The sequence below is a fragment of the Trachurus japonicus genome, chromosome 20 (assembly GCF_045865225.1).
Source record: "Trachurus japonicus isolate A0001 chromosome 20, Traja_1.0".
NCBI lineage: Eukaryota > Metazoa > Chordata > Actinopteri > Carangiformes > Carangidae > Trachurus > Trachurus japonicus.
Window position 1 is genome coordinate 13,536,927 of NC_140926.1, and position 21,343 is coordinate 13,558,269.

General features: G+C 40.1%; 3 protein-coding genes and 1 long non-coding RNA gene across 7 annotated transcripts; 3 read left to right on the plus strand and 1 right to left on the minus strand.

Moving 5' to 3' along the window:
• Window positions 1-632: 632 nt before the first annotated feature.
• Window positions 633-6,595, plus strand: ppp1r42 (protein phosphatase 1, regulatory subunit 42). Of its 3 annotated transcripts, XM_085763355.1 has the most exons (10): window positions 633-693; window positions 984-1,052; window positions 1,667-1,882; window positions 1,967-2,133; window positions 2,226-2,364; window positions 3,331-3,447; window positions 5,153-5,270; window positions 5,452-5,568; window positions 5,856-5,931; window positions 6,331-6,595. In XM_085763355.1, the coding sequence occupies exons 3-10, from the start codon at window positions 1,751-1,753 to the stop codon at window positions 6,413-6,415; spliced, it is 951 nt and encodes a 316-aa protein (XP_085619481.1). In that variant the 5' UTR covers window positions 633-693; window positions 984-1,052; window positions 1,667-1,750; the 3' UTR covers window positions 6,416-6,595. The 3 variants fall into 3 exon arrangements, with proteins under 3 accessions (XP_085619481.1, XP_085619482.1, XP_085619483.1); XM_085763356.1 differs by lacking the exon at window positions 984-1,052 and having other exon boundaries at window positions 633-685; window positions 1,666-1,882; XM_085763357.1 differs by lacking the exon at window positions 633-693 and having other exon boundaries at window positions 1,029-1,048.
• Window positions 6,596-6,732: 137 nt separating this feature from the next.
• tcf24 (transcription factor 24) lies at window positions 6,733-9,722 on the plus strand. Its single transcript, XM_085763358.1, has 3 exons — window positions 6,733-7,912; window positions 8,392-8,844; window positions 9,117-9,722. Exons 2-3 carry the CDS (start codon window positions 8,410-8,412, stop codon window positions 9,222-9,224), a joined length of 543 nt encoding a protein of 180 aa, XP_085619484.1. The 5' UTR covers window positions 6,733-7,912; window positions 8,392-8,409; the 3' UTR covers window positions 9,225-9,722.
• Window positions 9,723-10,772: 1,050 nt separating this feature from the next.
• Window positions 10,773-13,783, plus strand: LOC146966559 (uncharacterized). Of its 2 annotated transcripts, none has more exons than XR_015034496.1 (8): window positions 10,773-11,014; window positions 12,062-12,109; window positions 12,196-12,259; window positions 12,478-12,536; window positions 12,838-12,890; window positions 13,197-13,252; window positions 13,489-13,541; window positions 13,715-13,783. It is a non-coding gene; the product is annotated as an uncharacterized LOC146966559 (long non-coding RNA). The 2 variants fall into 2 exon arrangements; XR_015034495.1 differs by having other exon boundaries at window positions 10,774-11,014; window positions 12,059-12,109.
• Window positions 13,784-14,321: 538 nt separating this feature from the next.
• On the minus strand, window positions 14,322-21,008 carry mcmdc2 (minichromosome maintenance domain containing 2). Its single transcript, XM_085763861.1, has 14 exons — window positions 20,870-21,008; window positions 20,619-20,749; window positions 20,456-20,515; window positions 20,112-20,307; window positions 19,830-19,952; window positions 19,632-19,733; window positions 18,131-18,259; window positions 17,711-17,948; window positions 16,620-16,825; window positions 16,145-16,302; window positions 15,509-15,688; window positions 15,238-15,377; window positions 14,710-14,819; window positions 14,322-14,513 (listed from the first exon to the last, which is right to left on the minus strand). Exons 1-14 carry the CDS (start codon window positions 20,964-20,966, stop codon window positions 14,347-14,349), a joined length of 2,037 nt encoding a protein of 678 aa, XP_085619987.1. The 5' UTR covers window positions 20,967-21,008; the 3' UTR covers window positions 14,322-14,346.
• Between the last annotated feature and the right edge of the window lie 335 nt (window positions 21,009-21,343).

Consider the following 21,343-nt stretch of genomic DNA (forward strand, 5'->3'; position numbering starts at 1 on the left):
ATCTTACAACTGTGGTGTTTTGATGGAGAAGCTGAACCCAGCTTTGAGAGTGCCACACTTCCTCTCTGCCATGTGCTCCTGCATAAGTGGTGGCAAGTCTTTCCCTCACAGGAAACCAAGGTCATGGCATGAAATAGATTAACAATGCAAGGGTCACTGGGAGAAGAGTGTTATGGTCCTAACGTAGCATTTGGCTTGATAGATAGACACTATAGCTTGGACAAATGTCCACATAGCTGCATAAAGAGCAAATAAAGGTTCAGTGTCCATTTAGTTTAGTATGGTTTCTGTTGATGTATAAGGACATAAGGACACTGTTAAAACCCAGCTATTTAACTTGTATTTATTCTTTATTCTGATATTTAAAAATATAACTTACAATACAACATGGCATTGCTAACATCCCTATCTATTTGTTTTGAATTTTCTACTTGCAATAACTTGAAAATAAAATTAAAATAATATCCTGTTTAATTAAGTTCCTACTGGAAAAATTGTAACAATAGTTGAGAATGTGTGTTTGTAACCTAAATACTGCTGAAAGCAAAGATAAAACCGTCTTTGCTGAAACTAACAAACATAACAAACAAGGTGACGGCTTACTTCCGCTTTGTCGGTGACCTGACCCGACAGTGGTTTCCATAGCAACAGTTTTGCTTGACTAAAACAAACAGCCGGACTTGCGGTACGTACGTTAAAAATGGTTTAGTTAGCCTGCATTTTAAAGTTATCTACTCTTCTTGAGAGGTATGAGAGTTTAGTTTACATTTTAGACCTGTTCAAAACATCATAATAACGAGGGAAATCACGGGAAATGTGGTTATTGAAGACGCTGCAGGGTGAAATAGCCTTTGAGCTAGCCATGAAGGCAGCCTAACTTAATGTTAATATTGTTCTGGGGCTTCCGCAGCTTTGTGGATCCCTGCCGCCGTCCATATTAACTTTAATAAATATGTCGTATTATCCCTCATGACAGCTCTGAGTGTCGCACTTCATTTGACAGTGATAAACTGCTGTTCCTAAGTCTCCAGAGAGAAGATACCCAGGGGTGTGTAAGTTCATTTAGCCGATAACTTGCGTCCATACTCCTGCTCTGCAGTATCGATCAATGCCTCTTGTCTCCTACACCTCGACCCTGTGCTTTGAGATCAAGTGTAGAAAATACCTGCTGTCTGTCACATCCCCTCCTTTCACTTCGTTAGCTACATTTATTGAGTGCTGTATGACGAGCAGATGGAGAGGTGATGTATAATAATGCCTATTTGCGCAGTGAGATCAAAGTGCAATATGATATCTCAATGTCAGATCAAGCTAATATACAAGACCCATGGGTACTGAACAAGAGGAAGTAGTTGGAGCTCTGCTCAGACTGTTTGGGGAATTGACCACTCTAATTACAACACAAATTGAGTGGTCACTCACCCTTTGGCCTCTTAGCAAGTTTCCTGGAGAATAGTGATGTTTTCTTTCATCAATTATCCCTAATTGTGAATTGACAGTCAGGTTTTATGCCATTTAAAGTTCTGTACAAGGTTAATGTTTGTCTGTCATCCCTGATTACAAACGCAGGAGTAAGTTGGTATTAGTAAATAGTTCATCCATCCATCAACATTTGTCTGCCTGCTAAGGCCTATTTCAACTCATATGTGTTTTTCCACCCTAACAGACAGCTGTAGCCCCTGCTGCGGGTTGAACGCTTGGCTGAAGCTGAAAAGGATCCTCTCTGAAGCAGTGTCTGTGACGGGCCACCATGGTACATCTGAACATAGATCTGATTGCTAAATCTAGAAACCACTTTAAAAAGAAAAGGGGCCTCTCCTTCCCGGAGTACCTCAAGACACTTACACATCTCCACTTTTCGGGCAAGAAAATCGAAGATATTGTAAGTAGTCATAATTGATACTGATGTTTTCAGCGATTTTCTTTCTCGTCTGTTCCTCATGTTGTGTTGTCATTTTATTTTCAGGGTGATCTCTCCATGTGCAGAAACCTCACCGTTCTTTACCTCTACGACAATCAGATCAAAGATATTTGCAACCTTGCCTTTGCCTTCAACCTCACCCATCTCTATCTGCAGAACAACAACATTACTCATATTGATAATCTCTCTAACCTGCAAAAGCTCTCCAAGCTGTAAGTAGTAAACTTAAAATGATTGTTTGTTGTTTGATGTCCCGTGTTGTTTCAGGTTTGTACAAACCTACTGTGTTGTGTCTTCTCTGCAGGTATCTTGGTAGAAACAGTATTGCTATGGTGGAGGGCTTAGAGCAGCTCAGTGAGCTCCAGGAGCTTCATCTGGAGAATCAGAAACTGGCACCAGGGGAAAAGTTGCTCTTTGACCCCAGGACTCTCCGCTCACTCGCTGTATGACCTATTTTTACACTGTTGGGTACAAATATAGTATGAGATTTAGAAAAAAAAAAGGTTGATACACGCTCCCGACATAATCTTGTCTTTTTTCGTTTAAAATTATATATATTTTAAAAGTAATTAAAAGGTAAAAAAAAAAAAAAAACAAGGCCTAATTTGAACTTTTTATACAAAAGGATATGTGTAGTGTATCAACTTGGTAGGTTATCACATATCACTGATTTCTCAGAGACGAGTGATCCAGGTAAAAGCAATATTGTGCTTGGTTTGATGATGTCAAAGGGACCTCTGTTGGTCTCTCTGGTCTGACAAATCAGTTAGGTCTGTTTGCTTGTAGGCAGGCCATGGATAAACACACCAAAAGTCTCAGCTTCTTGTTTGTTTGGATAATTAAAGAAATTGCTGTGCAAATTTAAAGAGTTCCAGCTTTTTATAAATGTGCCGTTATAGAACTTCAAACCAAGATGAACAGCACTATCTGGAGTGTGATTTGGACACTATCCTCGTAGCTCAGGCGTATAAAGAGGGCAAAGGTAGAATTCAAATGGTTAAACACACTGAAAGTGCACATTTATTTTGGGCACACACAATACTAATATGTTTCCTCTCAGATCCGGACCGTACCTTAAATAAATTGTCTGATAATTATAGTTTTGTAGACAGTGGTATTTTATTTTGAGTGTGTGTGTGTTTGTCCATAATTGATAAATGTTACAGCACTTTGTTATTTTTGCCTTTTTGGGGAAGTTGTGTTGGATATTTGAATAACTGTAAGGTTTAACTTTCAACCACATACAATGTATCTTGTTGAAGTGCGCTTGTTTTTCTCATTCTCTTCCCTCTCTGAAATTCTTTCTCAAGAGCCCACAAAGTGATATTTATTATTTAATAATCCGTCATCGTATCGACTGTTCAATGAACTGTTCTTACTCTGTTAATCTTTTTTTTTTTTTTACACAGAAATCTCTTCTCGTCTTGAATATCAATAATACCAACATTGATGATATCGGGGACCTGGCAGTGCTGAAGGAGCTCCAGCACTTTTCTGCTACTGACAATAAATTGAACAAGATGGAGGTAAATAATTTGAATATTTAACAAAACTGTTGGTGAAACAAGTTGTCATTCAGTAATTCTCATCCACTGTGGTAGAAGTAGATACTGCCTGCTCGCTGTACTCTGTAGAGTCCAAGTAAATAATACCACATTATAGTAATTATGCATGACACAGTCAACATATTGGTTGATCAGATCATCATTAACATTGTTCCGTAGCTTTCTGCAGTGATGTGTGAAATGATATGGAGAGCAGGGTTGTAAAGAACCAAATCCTGCAAATCCTGGGTTCCCAGTCTCCATGACTTGCACAGGGTCAGAATTATTCAACAAATCAGCGAGCCGCTCCCCAGAGACTTTTCTCACTGACAGCTTTAAACAAGCACAAGTTTCTGCTTTTCCTTGGGAGGCTGATTTTCCTCCCTGCCTTAGAATCCTCTATTTGATACCCTAAACCACCGGTACTTAACTTTATGGGAGATTCATCTGTGGCAGAGATATGATTTATGCTCTCTCACTTCTTTGAAAAATGACCTGCTTGTTTTTGAGGCTCACTCTCTAAAGGCAGTCGTTTTTCTGTTTGGATTGATATCTTAACTGAAAAGCTTGATGACTTCATTTAAAAGGACTAAATTCTTTTTTTTTTCACCACCAGTTAAAACCTGGATGACACATTGATAGCACTTCATGACTGATTACTTTGCTAAGGCTACTTTCTCAGGATAAATGCTTTTCTTTTGAGAACGGTGACGCAGGTAATTGCTGTACACGTGTCATTTTTAGCAGATATCTCCTATAATTTATACAACCCATCTGCCACTATTGATTCTGCAAAGACAGCGCTCTAAAGGATCGATTCGCTCTTCTGCGCCATTTGGTCAGAATCCAGAGGAAATGTTATGGATTTTTAAAATAGATTATGACAGGCAGTCAGCCAGGGTGACAAATGGGGAGCATCTTCAGAGGCCGTTATCTCTGCGCAGGGCAGAGAGGACAGGGGAATCGAAGCCCTGGTCAAATACAGGTTCATAACTGGCCCATCATTAGTCCAGGCAAGAGAGCCAGCCAAGCTCAGTGAGTATCCAGCCTTTGCTGTTCTCCACGCCCCCGCGTGGGGGGCAATTTGGCGCTGGGCTGCTCTTCAGTGAGGGCCTTCTGAGTGACGGCCCTGACACGATCATTTATCAAAGCCTGGGAGCGCGCGGTGCTCAGGGGTCCCCTCTGAACTGATTGCAGCACGAGCTGGAAAAGTGGAAGCGCTTTGGCCAAGACAGGAAGGCAATGAACAATCAGAGCGTGTCCAGAGAGTATTCATATTTCCAGGCTTGGATTAATGTGCCTTTAGATAAACATACAACTGCAGGCAACTTGCTAGAGGAGCCAGCCTCACACGACCCCAGGAGAAAACTAGTAGTTACATGACACCGGCGACACTGTTTATTAAAATAGACTGATATGTTGTTTATGCACTTTCCTCTGGCCCTTGTACTTAACATTACCATTCACTTATAGCATGTCTTTAAAAGTTTGTCTGTTTGTCTCTGATTAGTCATCATATCAGAAAAATGTGTTATTTATCTAAAAGAGATTTTAATGTTTTCCTTTTTGGTTACTGAGCATAGCTGTAAGAGACACAGTATCACAGTGGTGCCATTTAAAACATCCGTGGTTAGAACAAAAACACAACACATATTAGGTTAATTTTTCCTTTTTTGTGCATTTTCAGGAGTTAGAGGATGTGTTCGGTCTCTGGCCTCAGCTGCTTCAAATGGAACTGAGCGGTAACCCTGTGTGTAAAAAACCAAAGTACAGAGACCGCCTGATTGTTGCGTGCAGGAGCCTCGGTAAAAAAATCTTTTTATTTTTCTAGCGTAATGGCATCCTAATCTGTAAGCGCACTTTATTGATTTGACTTACGGTACCCAGACTACTGTTTTCCTTTTTTTCCCCCTACTAATGATAAAAAAATTTAAAAAATCTTTTCAATTTCAAATTTGATTGAATTTTTCGTACCATCTTTTGCAGTGGTTCTCGATGGACGGGACATTAATGAGTTAACCAGAGAGTTCCTCGTTAACTGGAAAGCATCAAAAGAGGCCAGGAAGAAAAGAAACAAACACACGCTGTCTGAACCCTTAACAGGTAAGTCACTAAATTCTGTAGTTTTTTAATGGGCCTGCTTTTTATTTGTATTCTTTGTTTCAACATGGTCATATTTGATTTAGTGTATGTATTGATTTATTTAAGTTTATTAGAAGTGTGATAATGGATAGACAGTACTGAGACACTGCTCTTTCCTTACATACTTCCTCAATGGAATTTGGAAACCAACTACTTTATTATGCTGAGTGAGGTTTGACACGTTTGAATTTGCGTGCGTGCGTGTGTATGTGTGTTTTAAGTGTGACTTTGACTTGTTTATATTCCAGATGACTTTAACATGGGTCAGGGTCTACATCCTCACATCTACAGCCATGCTAGATGGAACCCACGGCCGGCTCTCAGGTCTAGTAGTTCACGCAGACTTCAGTTAACACAAGAGTAGACATATTTCACAAACATAAAAACATGATGTTATAATATGTTTTCAACCAGACAACTTTTTAACGATACATCATGAAACTATCACAAATCTGTCAGACAATAACTGCTATTAGGTTTAATGTTTTTTTTTTCAGTGTTATGAGTGTTTCCCTCAATCCTCCTGCTTGACAAATAACTTCCTTTTTTGTGAGATTGATTTGTTTTATTTATGCAATGGGAGTATCATCAATCATCATAGTGCTGTCAATCACTATTAAACATACTTTAAATGTTAAACTGCAGTCACTGAAGGAGAACAGCTTTATGATTGCTGACCCATAATCTGATAATGCTTCCTGTTGTTTTTATCTGATCTCATAGGGTGCAAAAAATAAAGATTCCTATGCGCGGGCCTCTTAATCATGTGGCTGTTCCCTCAGCCATCTGCAGTCATGTGGGAGTTTAGGAGAAACCTAGCAATCCCTTGAACTTTCCACCCACAACTAACAGTGCTTTATTAAGACAACTTGGCCACAACATGTTAAAAATGTTTTGTTTTTTGTCTTTGTTATAACTAAATCTGTATTGTTATAAATGGCTAACCGAGTTGAAAAAAAACTATTAAACAATGAATGAATGGTTTGCACACTTTTCTTTCCCTGACTTTCACAGCTGGTTCATTTCTAATTACATTTTTGGGGTCTGAGCATATACACAAGTTTGTCCAACTCAAACTGTTACTTCTGATAGAGGGAGCCTAATTTTTCTTCTGCATGCACTTTGGAGAATAAGTGATGTAAGAGATGCAGAGTGGCACAATCTAAATGATTTCACTGCCTTACTATTACAAGGCTTTACATTATCCAAAGCTAACAACATATGCTTCTATTCAAACAATTGTGATCAATGATACAGCCCTGGTTTTGTGGCAAAAAAACAATAACAGAGGTTTTCATTGTCATCATTGTTGCTAAGTGTTTGAATGAGTTTTAAGGATCCACGTGGGTGTGTGTAACCCCTGAAAGATGCGGGGTAATTAGTGAAACAAGCTTACTTAACCTTCCTTTACTTCACCTTGTAATTAGTGGCCGGGAGCAATACTGTTACTCCATCCTTACAAAAACAATGTTTATTAAGAACAGTCCGAGGATATACATATTATGAATAATTCCTTTCATTAATTTGCCGACATCTCCGTTTGCAGCCCTGGAAATCAGAGTGATTAATTTATGAGTCTCGCAAGAATTTCCTCAATGCCTGCCTGTTGATTGCAGCGCTGGAGTTTATTTATTAGCTGTTCCAATGAGCTTGCAATTCAAGACACCTTGGCAATTAGTCAAATGTTTTGCATATCGCCTTACACTTGTCAGCCTGTCTTCATGGTCTGTTGCAAATTGCGTTTTGAAAGAGTAGTCTTTATTTTTGACCATGGCATTTTTGAGGTCTAATTTTTTGACTAAATTTCTTTCCCGTTGCCACTTTTTTTGATAGGCTTAAAAAATACAGTGTCAGGTTCGCAGCCAATTAGAGTGGGATATGGCCTACCACATATCAGCGTTCAAGGAAAAGAGAGTTCTGCCTCTGGCGTTGAAAGCGAGCCTCTGCTGCCCTCAGACAGAAATAAGTTGGGAAAGGGAAAAGAGCCGTGTTCTCCATTGCGAGGGAGTGTTATATGGAGCGAGTGATTAATTACGTCGGAGTGAAATACTTGCCCACCGCTTTGTGTATCCAATAAATTAAAGGCTCCTGAGACTTTTACGCACACAGGTGAAGTGTTGGATGCGCGTACGGGGACCGCTGCGCACATTTCCTGCAGACGCACCACTTTATAAGGATAAGCTGCTGGGACGTCGACTGGGACTATACTCTACAGTGAAGAGCAAATTCTCTGTCCTATATCCAAGCCCTCTTTGGATTGCCTTCATGTCGGTTTTCAAGACAGCGCCTTTGAGAAATACCAGAGGTAAACTCCAAAATCAGACCACCAACCAGAAACTGTTCTTAGGAGTTTTGTACACAGAGAAACTGCCTGCATGCATGACGGGGGTCTTCATTTGAACTGTAGGTCTTCTGACATGTCACTCTGCTGTCTTTGTTGTGACTATGTACAGTTATCTGTGATGTCATGTGGCTTTTTCACAGTTTATTTGTGAGGGGATGAGCTGTAGAGTAATGTGTTGTCTGGTTATTTGGAGCACCCAGCAATCTGACAACATTTTCAATAATAAGAATAAGTTATGGTTTAATAAATAATGTAAATATAAACACTTTGATCGTGTAAATTACAATATAAGTTAAAGTTAAAGTTGGAACAGCGGCATGAAAAGCCCAATAACTCCCTAAAATTGTCTGTTCAAAAACTCTATAACGTGAGTTCAAATACAGCGAATCATGTTAGGATCAAGTCCAAAAGTGACATGTGTTTGTGTTATAAATCTTCAGGACTCTAAGTGCACGCTGATGGTTGGCAGACAGACACTCCGAATGGACAGCGGTACTTGCTCCAGTGCGGCGGTGGACGACAGCCCCGCGTCCAGTCCCAGCTCCAGCCCCAGTCCGAGTCCGGACGGTCGTCGTCGGGAGCTGCAGCGGGCCAGGGTGCAGCTCCAGACCGGCGGGCTCGGCGGCAGAGGACGCCCGGCAGCGGCGAACGCGGCGCGGGAGAGGAGCCGAGTGCAAACCCTCAGGACCGCGTTTCTGGAGCTACAAAGGACTTTGCCGTCTGTGCCGCCGGACACCAAGCTGTCCAAACTCGACGTGTTGATACTGGCCACCACCTATATTGCCCATTTGACTCGAACACTACAAGAGGAAGGCGCGGAGGAGGGAGAGAGCACAAAACAAACAGAGGCGTTACACTCATTGAAAGGTGATGGCTACCTGCACCCAGTGAAGGTCAGTGATAACAATTATATTAACAACAACCACAATAATAATACGAATAGGCTAATAATAATTCAGATGGATGGTAATCTTTGTAGCCAGTTTGTCAATATTGATGATGAAGTTATTTGGATAATTTCTGAAGGTAGGCTATAACTCCCACTGGATTCAAAAAAGACAGAAAGAAAAACAACCAGTTAACACTGTTAATTTATTATTTATATAACAAAATATGTTATATCATGCTCGATCTACTTTATTAACAAATTAATTATCTTCCTCAGAAATGGCCCATGCGATCCAGACTGTACGTCGGGGCGACCGGAACTTTCCTGAACACCACAAATGCTTCAGAGTCAGAGAACCAAGGCCCATCATCGTCCTCTAAGTAACAGACTCAAACTATTTGGAAGAAACAATTTCATAACTGCATGAGTTTATGCTGTTTATTCTGACAGCAGCACATTGTTGATTGTAGAACAATTAGCCTACCTGATCTCACCTTCAATAAGCCTAATATGCCGACATGGTAAGACATTGTAAATTAATATATTATGTGAATTTTATTGTACAAATTTTTTTGAGAAAGACTACATGATGTTTCTGTTGTTGTTGTTTTGGCTAATCCTGTTTGCCCTGCGTTGTGCAGCTCCATACATGTCCCTGGTATGATATCTGTAGAGATTCCACGGGGTAACGAGCCCGTCATGCTTGAGGTGTGCACTTTGAGTTGAAACATTTGCACTAAATGCATGTGTGAATAACTAAACATCTGTCATGTGAAGTGGTCTGTCAGAGAGTCGACAATGGAGGCTCTTCATCTCATGTTCCTTCTTATTTTTTACATGCATGGTTGTAAATGTGTTTGTGAATAAATGACTTCAGTGAAAGAAGACGAGTTCTCCTCTCTGACTAGAATTAATAATCCGGGGAAATCGACAAATGAGTTAGGCGTATTAAAATGTTAAGGTATCGTTAGAAAATAAAGGAAAACCCTTAATAATTCACAGCCTATAAAATCAAGTTTGTCAATGCATGATTTATTTACAATAATGTTTTAACTTTTATTATTGATAGCCCTGAGTATATCATTATGGCCATTAGCATTATTTTTGTATTATTTATATAAGTATTAGCAACCTACTATTATTCATTTAATCTGCACTGGTTTGTTGTATATTTTCTGGTCATTTAACAGGTTTTATTTTATTATATCATCAGTCGTTGTAGGAGACAGTATTTCAGTCAATTACGCCTGTGCTCACCCGTTAAATAGCCCAAAGAATTACATTTTTAACAGATAAATACATTTTAATTAACTAGTCACTGCACTTGACTGAGGAGTATTAATATCTCGATTTGACAGTGACTTTAAAAATCAAATGGGCTAAAGATGAATACAAAATTAAAAGGATGAAATATGATGTTCCAGCTGTTGAATGCTAAACTGCAGTGTCTCTTTAAAAATATCAAACAAAATATACAGTACATACAGTATATTTGTACCAATAACTAAGATATTTTAAATAAGGAAATTAACCTCTGTCGCCACATCAAACTATAATGTAACATTTCAGTGGAAACAAAGGTGGTAGTTATTATGACCGACACTCAGATCTTCATTTATTTAACTTTGTTGGATTAATTGATCTAACTCTAGTAGCCTAGGCTATTCTAAAACTTTTATATAATTTTTTTTATAGGCTAATAATACTAAATGCAAGGGCAAATCGCAACATTTTAGGAAGAGATGGTAAAGGCATTTTAATAAAGATCATAGAATAAAGATTATTATAGAAGTTTGCAAATTATCAGACCAAACGACCAGTGCATGTTTTCAATGTAGGCAAAATCCACCAAATATTTCTAATCCGTCACAAATATGACACTTGTAAAAACTGTTAAATTAGTAAATCAATCAGTCATTTTTCTAATTTCAATATAAGCGTCAGACAGTCGGAGGTGGTGACTTGGTGCTGATTGCTGCCCTGCTGCCCAGCTGTGGACTCAAAAGTGCCGCAGTGCGCAGCTCCGAGGCGCAGTGAAGTGACGGGAGGAGGACGCACCGGAAACTCTCCCTCTTGTCCTGCAGAGACCGTGGTGAGCAGTCGTGCTCTGCTCTAGCCCACGTCTCAACTACTGAACGATGGGATCTTCAAGATCGATCTCCAGCACCTAGTAGGTAGGTACCGTTCAGATGCGTTCATTTCATATGCACCAGCAGCGGCTTTTAAAGGTTCAATTCCGTCAACGCGCTTCCAAAGCTAATTTGGAGCTGGATTCGTCTTGAAAGCGGATGTTGGGAGTTAGCTTGAAGCTAGTTAGCATCTGTGCCACGTGGGTAAGAAGAGCGCGTGTTATAACGTTACTTGGTTTGCAGTAGTTTTCATTACGACTCATAACTACTGAAAAACAAGTTGCATGTTTTTCTAGCAACAAAGCTAGTCGTTTTTTCAATATACACCAGTATCACTATTCACTCGTCAATGTCTCCACTCGGCCATGCACGTGTACAGTAATGCACGTGGATTTGGAAAGGGATCTAATATTTATTGTCATGATCTGATTTTAAATCATCATTCGTAACTCATTTCAAGCGATCATGTTGTACATGTGGGCACAGATGGCAACGGCCAATGCGAGCTGCACATATGCCACCACACATATGCACCACACACACCGATGACCGATCAGTAATTTGGGGTTTTATGACATCACATCAGACAGATCCCATCTTTACTTCAGGTCCCTAAAGCAATAAATCATTCTTTTAGACAGTTCAAACGCCCTCTGTGCCACTGTCCATATCTGGCTTTGTCCAGGGGGGGTCAGCAGAACAGCGGCTGGTCAGGGGAATTGCCCTCTACCATTATTTCACTGTGGAAAATCATCATGATCCCTTCTGAGGCCCTAAGGTCATGGCAGAGGTCGTGACCTGCTGTTGAACCCGTCCTCAGACCTGCGGGCTCCCAAGCTGTGTTAACACTGTCCCCTTTGACCTTCGGGTGATCAGTCATAAGTCCTCAACCATATTGACTACTCTCTCAGTACGTCTTATTCATGCAAGCTGAAAATCAATAACATCACTCCTGAGAGTAATTAGTTGTGAGGATTGGTTAAGTTACTGTGAGAGGTAGTGGAGGCAAATCATGGCTGGCTGAGAAGATGAACTTTGAAAAATGAAAATGATTTTGAATTTAAATGTTTGTGGCTCTTGTCTTTTTAGGAGTGCTGATCAAGATGGCCGAATCCAGCTATGACTGGCACACATGACAAGGTGAGATTAAGGTGTTTCACAGCATTCGGTTATACAAAAATGGGTTTAGTGGAATTTGTAATTAATGATACCTTTTTTTATTTCAGATGTCAGACTGCCACTGCAAACTATAGATGGCCCAGTGCTGGTCTTCACTGTGCAGACATGAAGGTGAGTGCTAATGTGGTTGTGCAGTGATTTTAGACTCGAGGACATTCCTGCTGCTGGCACAGTGATGAGTTCATTCTTTTTGCCGTTTACCCATCAGACAATAACATGGTGAAACTGTGACTAACTGAATAACCAGCATAAGATTAGTTGGGACTGTTTCTATAGAAAAGATGTGGCAAACATGGTATTAATATTTCTTTCTATCTATTTTTCCTTAGATGCCTGCTGACAGAAGATGGTCCTGACGTAATGCTGCGTTTCCTGTGCTGATCAGGAGGTGAGTTTCTAAAGTATTTTTTGCTCTGCTGTGCACTTATGCTGCTGGAACAACATTGGTATTGAATATTTTGATTAGAATAACAATCTGGTAAAATGTACTTTAGACTGAGCACTAAAAACTTCTGCAGCTGGAATAGTGATGAATTCACACTTTCGCCGTTTACCCATCAGACAATAAGGTGGTGAGACTGTGACTAACTGAACGACCAGCATAAGATCCACTAGGACTGTTTTTGTGCCTACACAGCACATCATCTTAACAAATTAATCTCAACCGTGATATTTATTTTTCCCCTCAGATGCCTGGTGACAGGAGATGGAGCTGATGTAAACCTGTGTGGCTTTGCAGGAGGTGAGTTCCTGCTGTACATTTATGCTGCCAACTTAAGTAGTCTAGTTAGTGATCGTTTCCCAATTTAAATTGCTTTAAACTGAGCACTGGAAACGTTTGCAGCTGGAATAGTGATGAGTTTAACTTTTTGCCGTTTACCCATCAGACAACAAAATGGTGAGACTGTGACCTCTGAATTACCAGCTGCAACCTTAAAAGCCTTCCCTTACCATGTAGCCAGAAAAGACCATCTTGACACACTGCCATGTAGTGTTACAGAAGAAACTGCTGCGTGTAGTTCTGACAAATAAGCATTGTGTTCAACAGATAAGCAGCTGCTGCACTGGAAGTACTGTATGAGCACCACCCTCATCTAATCCCTGGTAAGTACAGCTAATTCTAAAATGTATTTATTGACGCATGAATACATTTCATGCAACAATGAACAGCTGAACTGAAGTGGTTTAAGTAGTAATGATGAGTTCACTTTTCGCCGTTTACCCATCAGACCAAAAATGGGCTGCTGAGATGTGACTTAACTGAACTAAAAGACTAAGCTGTAAACCCATGCACATCACTGTATTTTCAATTAATGATACATTTCTCATTGATTGGACAGGTTACCGAACCAGTTTCCTGACCAGGTGTCGAAAGGGAAACACCATTTGAAAGGTAATTACTTACCCCCCAAACCCCCATCTACTTGTAACAATAATACATTACATTAGATGTATTGTCTTACTACAAAATGGAGCATGTTTATCTGTTCAGTAACTGCATTACCTTTTAACCAATGTTTAACCAATGTTTGTCTAACTGTTTTCCATGTGTCTCTCTCTCTACAGTGTTGTGGATCACAAAGACCTCGCTTTGTGCAGATTTTATTTTTCAAATAAACTTATCTACAAGAAAAATGCTTTGACTTGATCATTTGAATTATTCTGCATATATTTTATGTACTGAAGTTTTTTTTTCTTTCCAAACACTCAGATTTTAGTCATACATCTCAAGTAATACAGGCACATCTCAATGAATTAGAATATGATGGAAAAGTTAATTTATTTCGGCAGTCCAATTCAAATAGTGAAACTCGTATTGTATAGATTGATTACACATGGACTGAACTATTTCATGTCTTTTTCTTTGAACTGTAATGATTATGGCTTACTTCTAATGAAAACACCAAATTCAGTAAATCAAAACATTTTGAATATTGCGAAAAAGTTCACTATTGTAGGTGTCACGCTGTCATCAGATTAACTCAAAATGCCTGCAAAGGTTTCCTGAGCCTTTAAATGGTCTGGTTCAGTAGCTACAGTATCATGGAGAAGACTTATTGAGATTGCCTGTTCATCACCATAACATTAATTTCAACGTGTTTTGTGTGTAATACAACTAGAAAGGAGCGGTCATCATCATGGTTTATGGTTACCGTGATCTTGTGCTGCCTACCTGTGTTTTGGGTCTTTGAGAGGTCCTACTCCTCGGTGATGTATGTGTCTGCTCCAGGTGCGTAGGCGTAAATGAAGCGCAGGATATTCTGGTGAAGTTCATCCAGGGTCGTGTCTCTCCTGTGCAAACCATCCACATCTCCCAGGTCGCAGGGAAACACTGCATCAGGTGGAATAACGAGAGCAGAGGCTCCTGTAGGAAGACAGAAACCTTTTAAAAAAACTTTTTTTTGTGCAGAACATTCAGTACTTATCAATAACAAATAATCCCAGCAGGGTAAAATCTTCAGTATATAATATTAAATTACTCAAAATTAATTGATATAATAATTGGACAAATGATGGAATGTACTTATCGGTGAAAGGGTGAGAATTAGTTTTAAAGGTACCGTGCTTGAGAGTGACCGAGTTTTCACAGAGGAGCACAGCGATCACAGCATCTTCCTCCAGCACATGGTTTCTGAGACACAACTTGCAGTGGGCCTCTGCCAAAGAGATCCTTCAATAAAAACCATGAGAAGGACCATTTATAAATAAAAAAAACATCCAAGTTATATGCTGAATGAGGAGTCTAAGTTTATATCAAGTAGGAAGGCATCAGAAGTGGTACAGGTCATGTAAATATTTTGAGAATTAGAAGTTAATTTGACGTTTTCTTCATGCAGTCGAACTGAAAACATATTTATTTTCATAGCTTTCGTTCCACATAAAATATGTCACCATAGTGAATAAGGTTTGTAAACACATGTCATAACCAAATGAAAAATAGTAATCTGAAGATGTGGATGTGAGTTCTCCATCTAGTGGATAAAAGTGGCATTACACTGGACACAGACTACAATCTGTGGTGAAGATGGAATATTAAAACAATGATGATGATAATTCATCCTAATTTTGCAGTAGAGTCAAGTGCTTACAGTAGTTTGATAGAGGCCACAGATATCTTGACACCCTGGCTTTGTGTGCGGACTCTGCGGCTGGCCATGTAGTAACCATGGATCAATTTCTTTGCTGCAGGGGTAAGCTCCACTTTTAAACTTAGTGCATGGGCTAGAAGCTGGGAAATGGTGGAATTAGAACAGCAATTGTAATTTAAGGTTATTGTATTTACACAAAAATCAATGCTGTGTATTTTAATGAAGAAAAAAAACAATGCAAAGGATTTGGCAAAAGAATGTGCCTTTTAACCTCCTGGTAGTCTTGAGAAGAAAACTCCACGCAGGATGAGTAGAGGGGTTTTCCAGGCTGTACTGCCTGCTGGAGGGTGTGGACAGCCTGGGTGAGCAGGGTCTGATCTCCCACCATATCCTTACACTGGATAACCAGGCCAAAAGCATCTGCCAATTGAAGTGGGATAGGACCCATTTCCTGCTCACACAGAAGACACTGGGCATCAGACAGCTGTCTTATGTGCTGTAGTAGTAAGTAGTAACCTGCAGAGATTCCAAAATGATAAGGCAAGCCTCTATATATAAACCACTGACTTATTCTACAGCTTATTGACTGCTTCTTCCCCGCAAAAGAAAAAAAAACAAAGCATTGATTATTCTCAAGGGCTCTGCTATGAAGTAATGTTTTCTGGGCAGGGCACTTCCTTCAAGAAAAGTAAATTGTCTCAGTTTCCTGTTTTGCCTGTGTTGTCTACAGACAACATCTGAGCTGAATGAGATGTGACATTTTCTGAGCTCAGTGAATGGCACAACACACGCTTAGGTTACATCAACATAGGACACATGGTATTCTCCACAAGAAATCACAATTTAGACCCATTTTAAAAGAGCTTTACAATAGCGATACAACGCTGTGTTGTCGATTGTTACTCACTGCAGTTCCCAGTACGGCGCAGTCTGACCTCCCAGTCCGCTGAGAGGGGTCGGTGCGAGCCCAGAAGCTGCACTCGACTGGAAAGGAAAGCTGCTGGTCAGCATCTTCACCATACTTCTTCCCTGGGATGAACACAGACACTGTGCGGTTCTCCAGCACTGAGAAGAGAACATCAGTTATTATAAAGTGTGTCCAAGCAAGTTTCTTCTATAATATCATGTATAGAAGAATAAATGATATTATTGAATGGCCCCATCACTAAAATTATGTATTGTGTCATAGGTAGGCTATACAGTGTGGGAATAAAGGTTGAATTGAATTTATACAAACTGTCACAACATTACTAATTATTAATATTTATCGTACTGATGGAAATTTGTATTGACATGAAAATTTCATCCGTGTAGCTGACTGACTCCTCTCCAATTATCTAATGACATAACTTATCATTATATGAATCACTCTGGTGTTATACCTGACTGGATGGAATCCAACCTGTCCTTTTTGTAACAGCCAAGATCTCCCAACATGCATATGCCCCCAGTAGCTAGCAGGGCTGAACCAGCGTGGATGTTGGCTGTGCCTGCTCCGTGTTGGTCCCGAGACAGAGACGCAAACATCTCCCCTGAGGCCTGATGCCTGACCCCACGACATGACAAACCCAAGCTGTATGCCATAAGCCTAATAAAAACACAAAAGGTAATGGGCAATGAGGAATATTTTATCCAAAGTTCTGTATGCAGACGATTCATGGGATGCACCAAGCTGCGTAATTCAAATCATTTAAAAAGGGATAATTCAACATTTTAGCAAATTGGCCCATTGCCATAATCCCTATAGTTTTAGGAGTAGGAGTAGGTTCCTTACCTTTAATTGTCGGTGCAAGCTATTTTTAGAGTGGCGGAGCAGAGCCACGAGTTACTCAGAGCTACGCTACAGAGGCTAATGGGATTTCTTGGTTTCCCTCATCAAACTCATGAAATACACAATCCAACAACTCCAAAACACTTTCGTGGACAAGTTGTGACCTGCACATTCACCACACTATGAGATAATAACGGAATGTTACCAGTTGTTTTCGAGGTAAATTCATGCAAAACCGCGATACGCATTGCCTTCAGGGGTAGTTTTTCAGCAAGCAGTCTCTGCATTTGCTTCTAAAACAACTCCGTCTCGTAACGTTCCGTTATTATCTCATAGCATGGTGAATTTGCAGGTCACAACTTGTCCACAAGAGTGTTTTGGAGTTGTTGGATTGTGTATTTCATGAGTTTGATGAGGGAAACCAAAAAATTACTTCAGCCTAGATCTGATCTCGTAGCGTAGATCTGAGCAGCTTGCGGCTCTGCTCCGCTGTTCTAAAAATAGCTTGCACTGACAATTACAGGTAACAAACTTACTGCTGAGACTATAGGGATTATGGCAATGGGCCAATTTGCCAAAATGTTGAACTATCCCTTTAAATTATTTGAATTACACAGCTTGGTGCATCCCATGAACTGACTGCATACAGAACTTTAGATAAAATATTCCTCATTGCTCATCATCCTTTTAACTGTCCTTTACCTGTCCACTATGAGAGTGTCAGTTCCTACAACCAGGAGATCCAAGTTGTGAAATGTGTCTTTTGCATCTGCTCTGGTCTGCACCAAGCTGAGCAACAAACCCAGCTTTAGCGTGTTGTACAAGCCTGGAGGAGCCACGTCCAACCCAAAGCAGTGAGCTATAATGGCAGGGAACCTCCACGGAGATGAAGCTGTGGCCTTCAGGACCTCCTGAAAACGGAGACTGACCTTATGGGGATCTGTTGGTAGAAGTGTGAGATATAGCAGAGATTTCAGTATTGTAAAAATATTGCACAAAACATGTGAAGATTAATCAGAATAAACCAGGTCAAAAAGATTCTTTTTTTTTTTTATCAGTTTGTCTGTGGATTGGATTTTTGTTCATTTGTAGGATTCATTATGAGATCATTTACTGCCTTACACTCTGGCTCCCACAGCCGGACGCTATTTGCCTCGACACTCCAGGTAATGTTGGGCCACTGGTGCACATGCGCAGGAATTCCCAACACTCTGTAGAGCCGACCGATTCTCATCGAGTTACACAGCTCATCTACATGAATAGGGGACACAAAGCAAAAACACGCAAAGGGGTTGTTCTCCGCCCCTGCCTGGCGATTATTAAAGAAACATGCATGCCACCTACAAACCACTGCCAAGAGAAACACACAGTGAGGCCTTAAGAACAAAGATTTCTCTGTGCGCGAATTGCACGGCCAGCTAATGAGTGTTCCTTTGCACTTATTAACATATATGTTTAGTAACGGGAACCCTGTGTATTGAATTCCTCACTACGACTGGGTCAACAGAATATGTTAATTCTGGTGCTGAGATTTGCTAAGCTCTCAGGGGTACCGGCCTGACAATGTTATTAGAGGGGACAGAAACACTTAATATCCCTCCTTGAGGCACTGTGTGCGGCTGGCTGCACAAAAAATCTGTTTATTTGAACTCTCCCCCACTAAGTTTGTGTTCCAAAGTTAGCCTCATTTAGAAAACCAGAGAAAATTAATGACAACCCTCAGTGCATCTGACTGGGTGTAAATATAACCTATTACAACCACATTATTCAAGACCGAGGGCGAATATAATGAATGAGAATAAGATTTTACAAATAAATATTACCCTATTAAATTCTGAAGACATTAATCTACTGTACAGTATGTCCTTTAATATTTTCTGCTTGTAAATGAAAACTGAGCCTTTTAACCCAGTTAAAGTCAATGTACTAATTTGTTCTCTACTATGCAAACCACACTGTGCTTCACAGGACACGGTCAGCCACACAACTGAGTCTCTGAAGCTGGTTAGGTCTTGTCAAGCTCCATCCTGATAGAAATACTTGACCTTATGGCAGTCTCCATCTGGTTGCATGTGCCAACAATATTGCTCTGCAACTCTCAGTGTACTATCAAACCCCACATAGTCTTTCAACACAAGTTCTAGATAATTCAAGGCTGAATGCACAGTTATAAATGATGAAGTTCATATGTGAAGATCAAAACAATATCTTAGGTACCCTTTGAATAAAATGGAGATATGTACGCATACTCCACCACAGGGACATGAACTCATTTTGCAGTTTTAGTTTAGTATTTGTATAGGAAAAAAATCATTGATGTCTTGTGTCTGCGGCTTTTCTCGGATTTAACACGAGACTTGAATATGCCAAGAAACACAAGATTTAAGTCCAGCTTGAAAGAAGATACACAACACTGTTTATAGTGTGATTAATATTCCTTGTTGTTTTATGATTGGTTTACTCTGATGTGGGCCTTTGATGTTGTGGTGTGTTTTTGATCTCTGCTGTTATTGATATTGATCATCGTATATGGTAATACCGGTACACACTATGAATACATATGCATCTTTTTCCCAATTTCTGACAGATTAAACTCACCTCTGCTAGATTAACATGGACCTACCTCTGAGAAACAGGGTGACTGATTGGTATCTGTGTGAACTTTGCTGATGGGCCTTCAGAACATCCAGTGCTTTGACATGGATCAGCTCCACCAGCTGCTTGTCTGTCTCCACAGAGAAACACATGCAGGACATACAACACTGTTTTCTTTAAGCTGCTTCGACTCAGTAACCACTTCTGCTAATGTTCTTATTGTCACCTCCCAAAACTCTGAACTTCACATCCTCTTTCAGTGGGAAGTTGCATTTCATGCAAATGAAGTCATTTCTCACAGTAGCTGACTCTGTGGCTCCAGGTGCATGGACCCGTATATGGTGAAACCCTAGAGGCAGCATTAAAGAAATATAATCAAATGTAAATCCACTTTTATGTCTCTGAATACTACTTGTCTAAGAGGTCTTTCTTTACAGTCAGCATTACTAGAAGCTGAGCAACCCCTAAAAAGAGGATTAAAGAGGTGATAGTGTCCTGTCTGAAGTACCTGTTGAGCTGGGGCAGTCATCATTGGTGCAGAGGAACCGGGCCCCCTGGGTGTATTTTGTAACTCTTGTCATAGCAATGACCAGGCCCTCCATGGACACAGGCCGCATGGGGCCATATTCACGTGAAAAACTACAAAGGTCCAGCGTGTACTCAGGGAAAGGAGGAAGGTGTGTGAACTTCAGAATTACATTGACCTAAAAAAAAAAAAAAAGGGAACCAGATGACACATTATTACAGGAGAATAGATAAAGCTTGCTAATAATGAACTAATAGCATGTCAATGAGCTGAAATAGTCAAGTGACCACTGCAGAGAAGAGGATGTGCTCTTTTTCCATACATACCTGACTCTCTGTGTGTATTTTTTCAACAAGTGAAAGGGTCTGTACAGCCAGGAAGCAAACCTGAATGAGGATTTAGTCCGACGTGGTTAACCTTGCAGTGGAAGCTCACATTTCATCTTTGCTAGCCATTTATCTATATATATTTCACTGCTTTCACACTTACAGACTGAAACAATGCTGTTGCCCTCAGAGGTTCATGAAGAAGACAGTCACCCAGTACTGGATCCATCTCCATCACATCAGAGGGATTCACACTGATACAAAACCTGTACACTGCCTCGGTGTGTTGAGGATCTGGAGAGAGGAGCCATAATTAGGAAAACTTGAATCTCTGCGCTTTTAGCCATCATGCTAACAACCCAAGTTGACTAATTATGCTAATTGTTTTGTTTGCTTGTTTAACAGCAGGCTTACCGTTGAACTGTCTACAGTCTTCAGTCAGTTTCTCAAGGCCACCGCTTCTGTCTAGATAAACCAGGACAGACTCTTTCAAAGATAAACTGCCAGCCATTTTTTCTTATTATTCATTAGCAAAAAAGTAAAGCTGGGAGAAGTTAGCGTCGCCGTAACAGGTTGGCGCGTCAACGTCGTTGTCATGGAGACATCTTGGGGGTGGGGCTAAGAGGATTAATGGCACTGTCAATCAATTTCATAAAATAAAATAAAGCACACAGGCACTCTGAGAGTATGTTTCTTTGATTTTTTTTTTTAATTACTGTGTAGGAGTACAGGACTACTGAATTACCAGGCGAAGCAAAGCATTGTGGATTTTACATTTTTTGAATTATTAATACATTTTAAGGCAATAGCACAAAATTAAACAAAAATAGAAAAGGAAAAAGGAACAATTCAACTCAGTACTGGCATATACAAACTGAAGGGTAACTG

Coding starts and splice junctions, on each gene's coding strand:
- tcf24 (XM_085763358.1), top strand. CDS start 8,410: ATGGTTGGCAGACAGACACTCCGAATGGACAGCGGTACTTGCTCCAGT. Junction 8,845..9,116: donor GCTACCTGCACCCAGTGAAG/GTCAGTGATAAC, acceptor TATCTTCCTCAG/AAATGGCCCATGCGATCCAG.
- mcmdc2 (XM_085763861.1), bottom strand. CDS start 20,966: ATGGCTGGCAGTTTATCTTTGAAAGAGTCTGTCCTGGTTTATCTAGAC. Junction 20,750..20,869: donor AGACTGTAGACAGTTCAACG/GTAAGCCTGCTG, acceptor TCCTCTCTCCAG/ATCCTCAACACACCGAGGCA. Junction 18,260..19,631: donor AGTCACCCTGTTTCTCAGAG/GTAGGTCCATGT, acceptor CTATTCATGTAG/ATGAGCTGTGTAACTCGATG.
- ppp1r42 (XM_085763355.1), top strand. CDS start 1,751: ATGGTACATCTGAACATAGATCTGATTGCTAAATCTAGAAACCACTTT. Junction 1,883..1,966: donor GCAAGAAAATCGAAGATATT/GTAAGTAGTCAT, acceptor TTTTATTTTCAG/GGTGATCTCTCCATGTGCAG. Junction 5,271..5,451: donor TGTTGCGTGCAGGAGCCTCG/GTAAAAAAATCT, acceptor CATCTTTTGCAG/TGGTTCTCGATGGACGGGAC.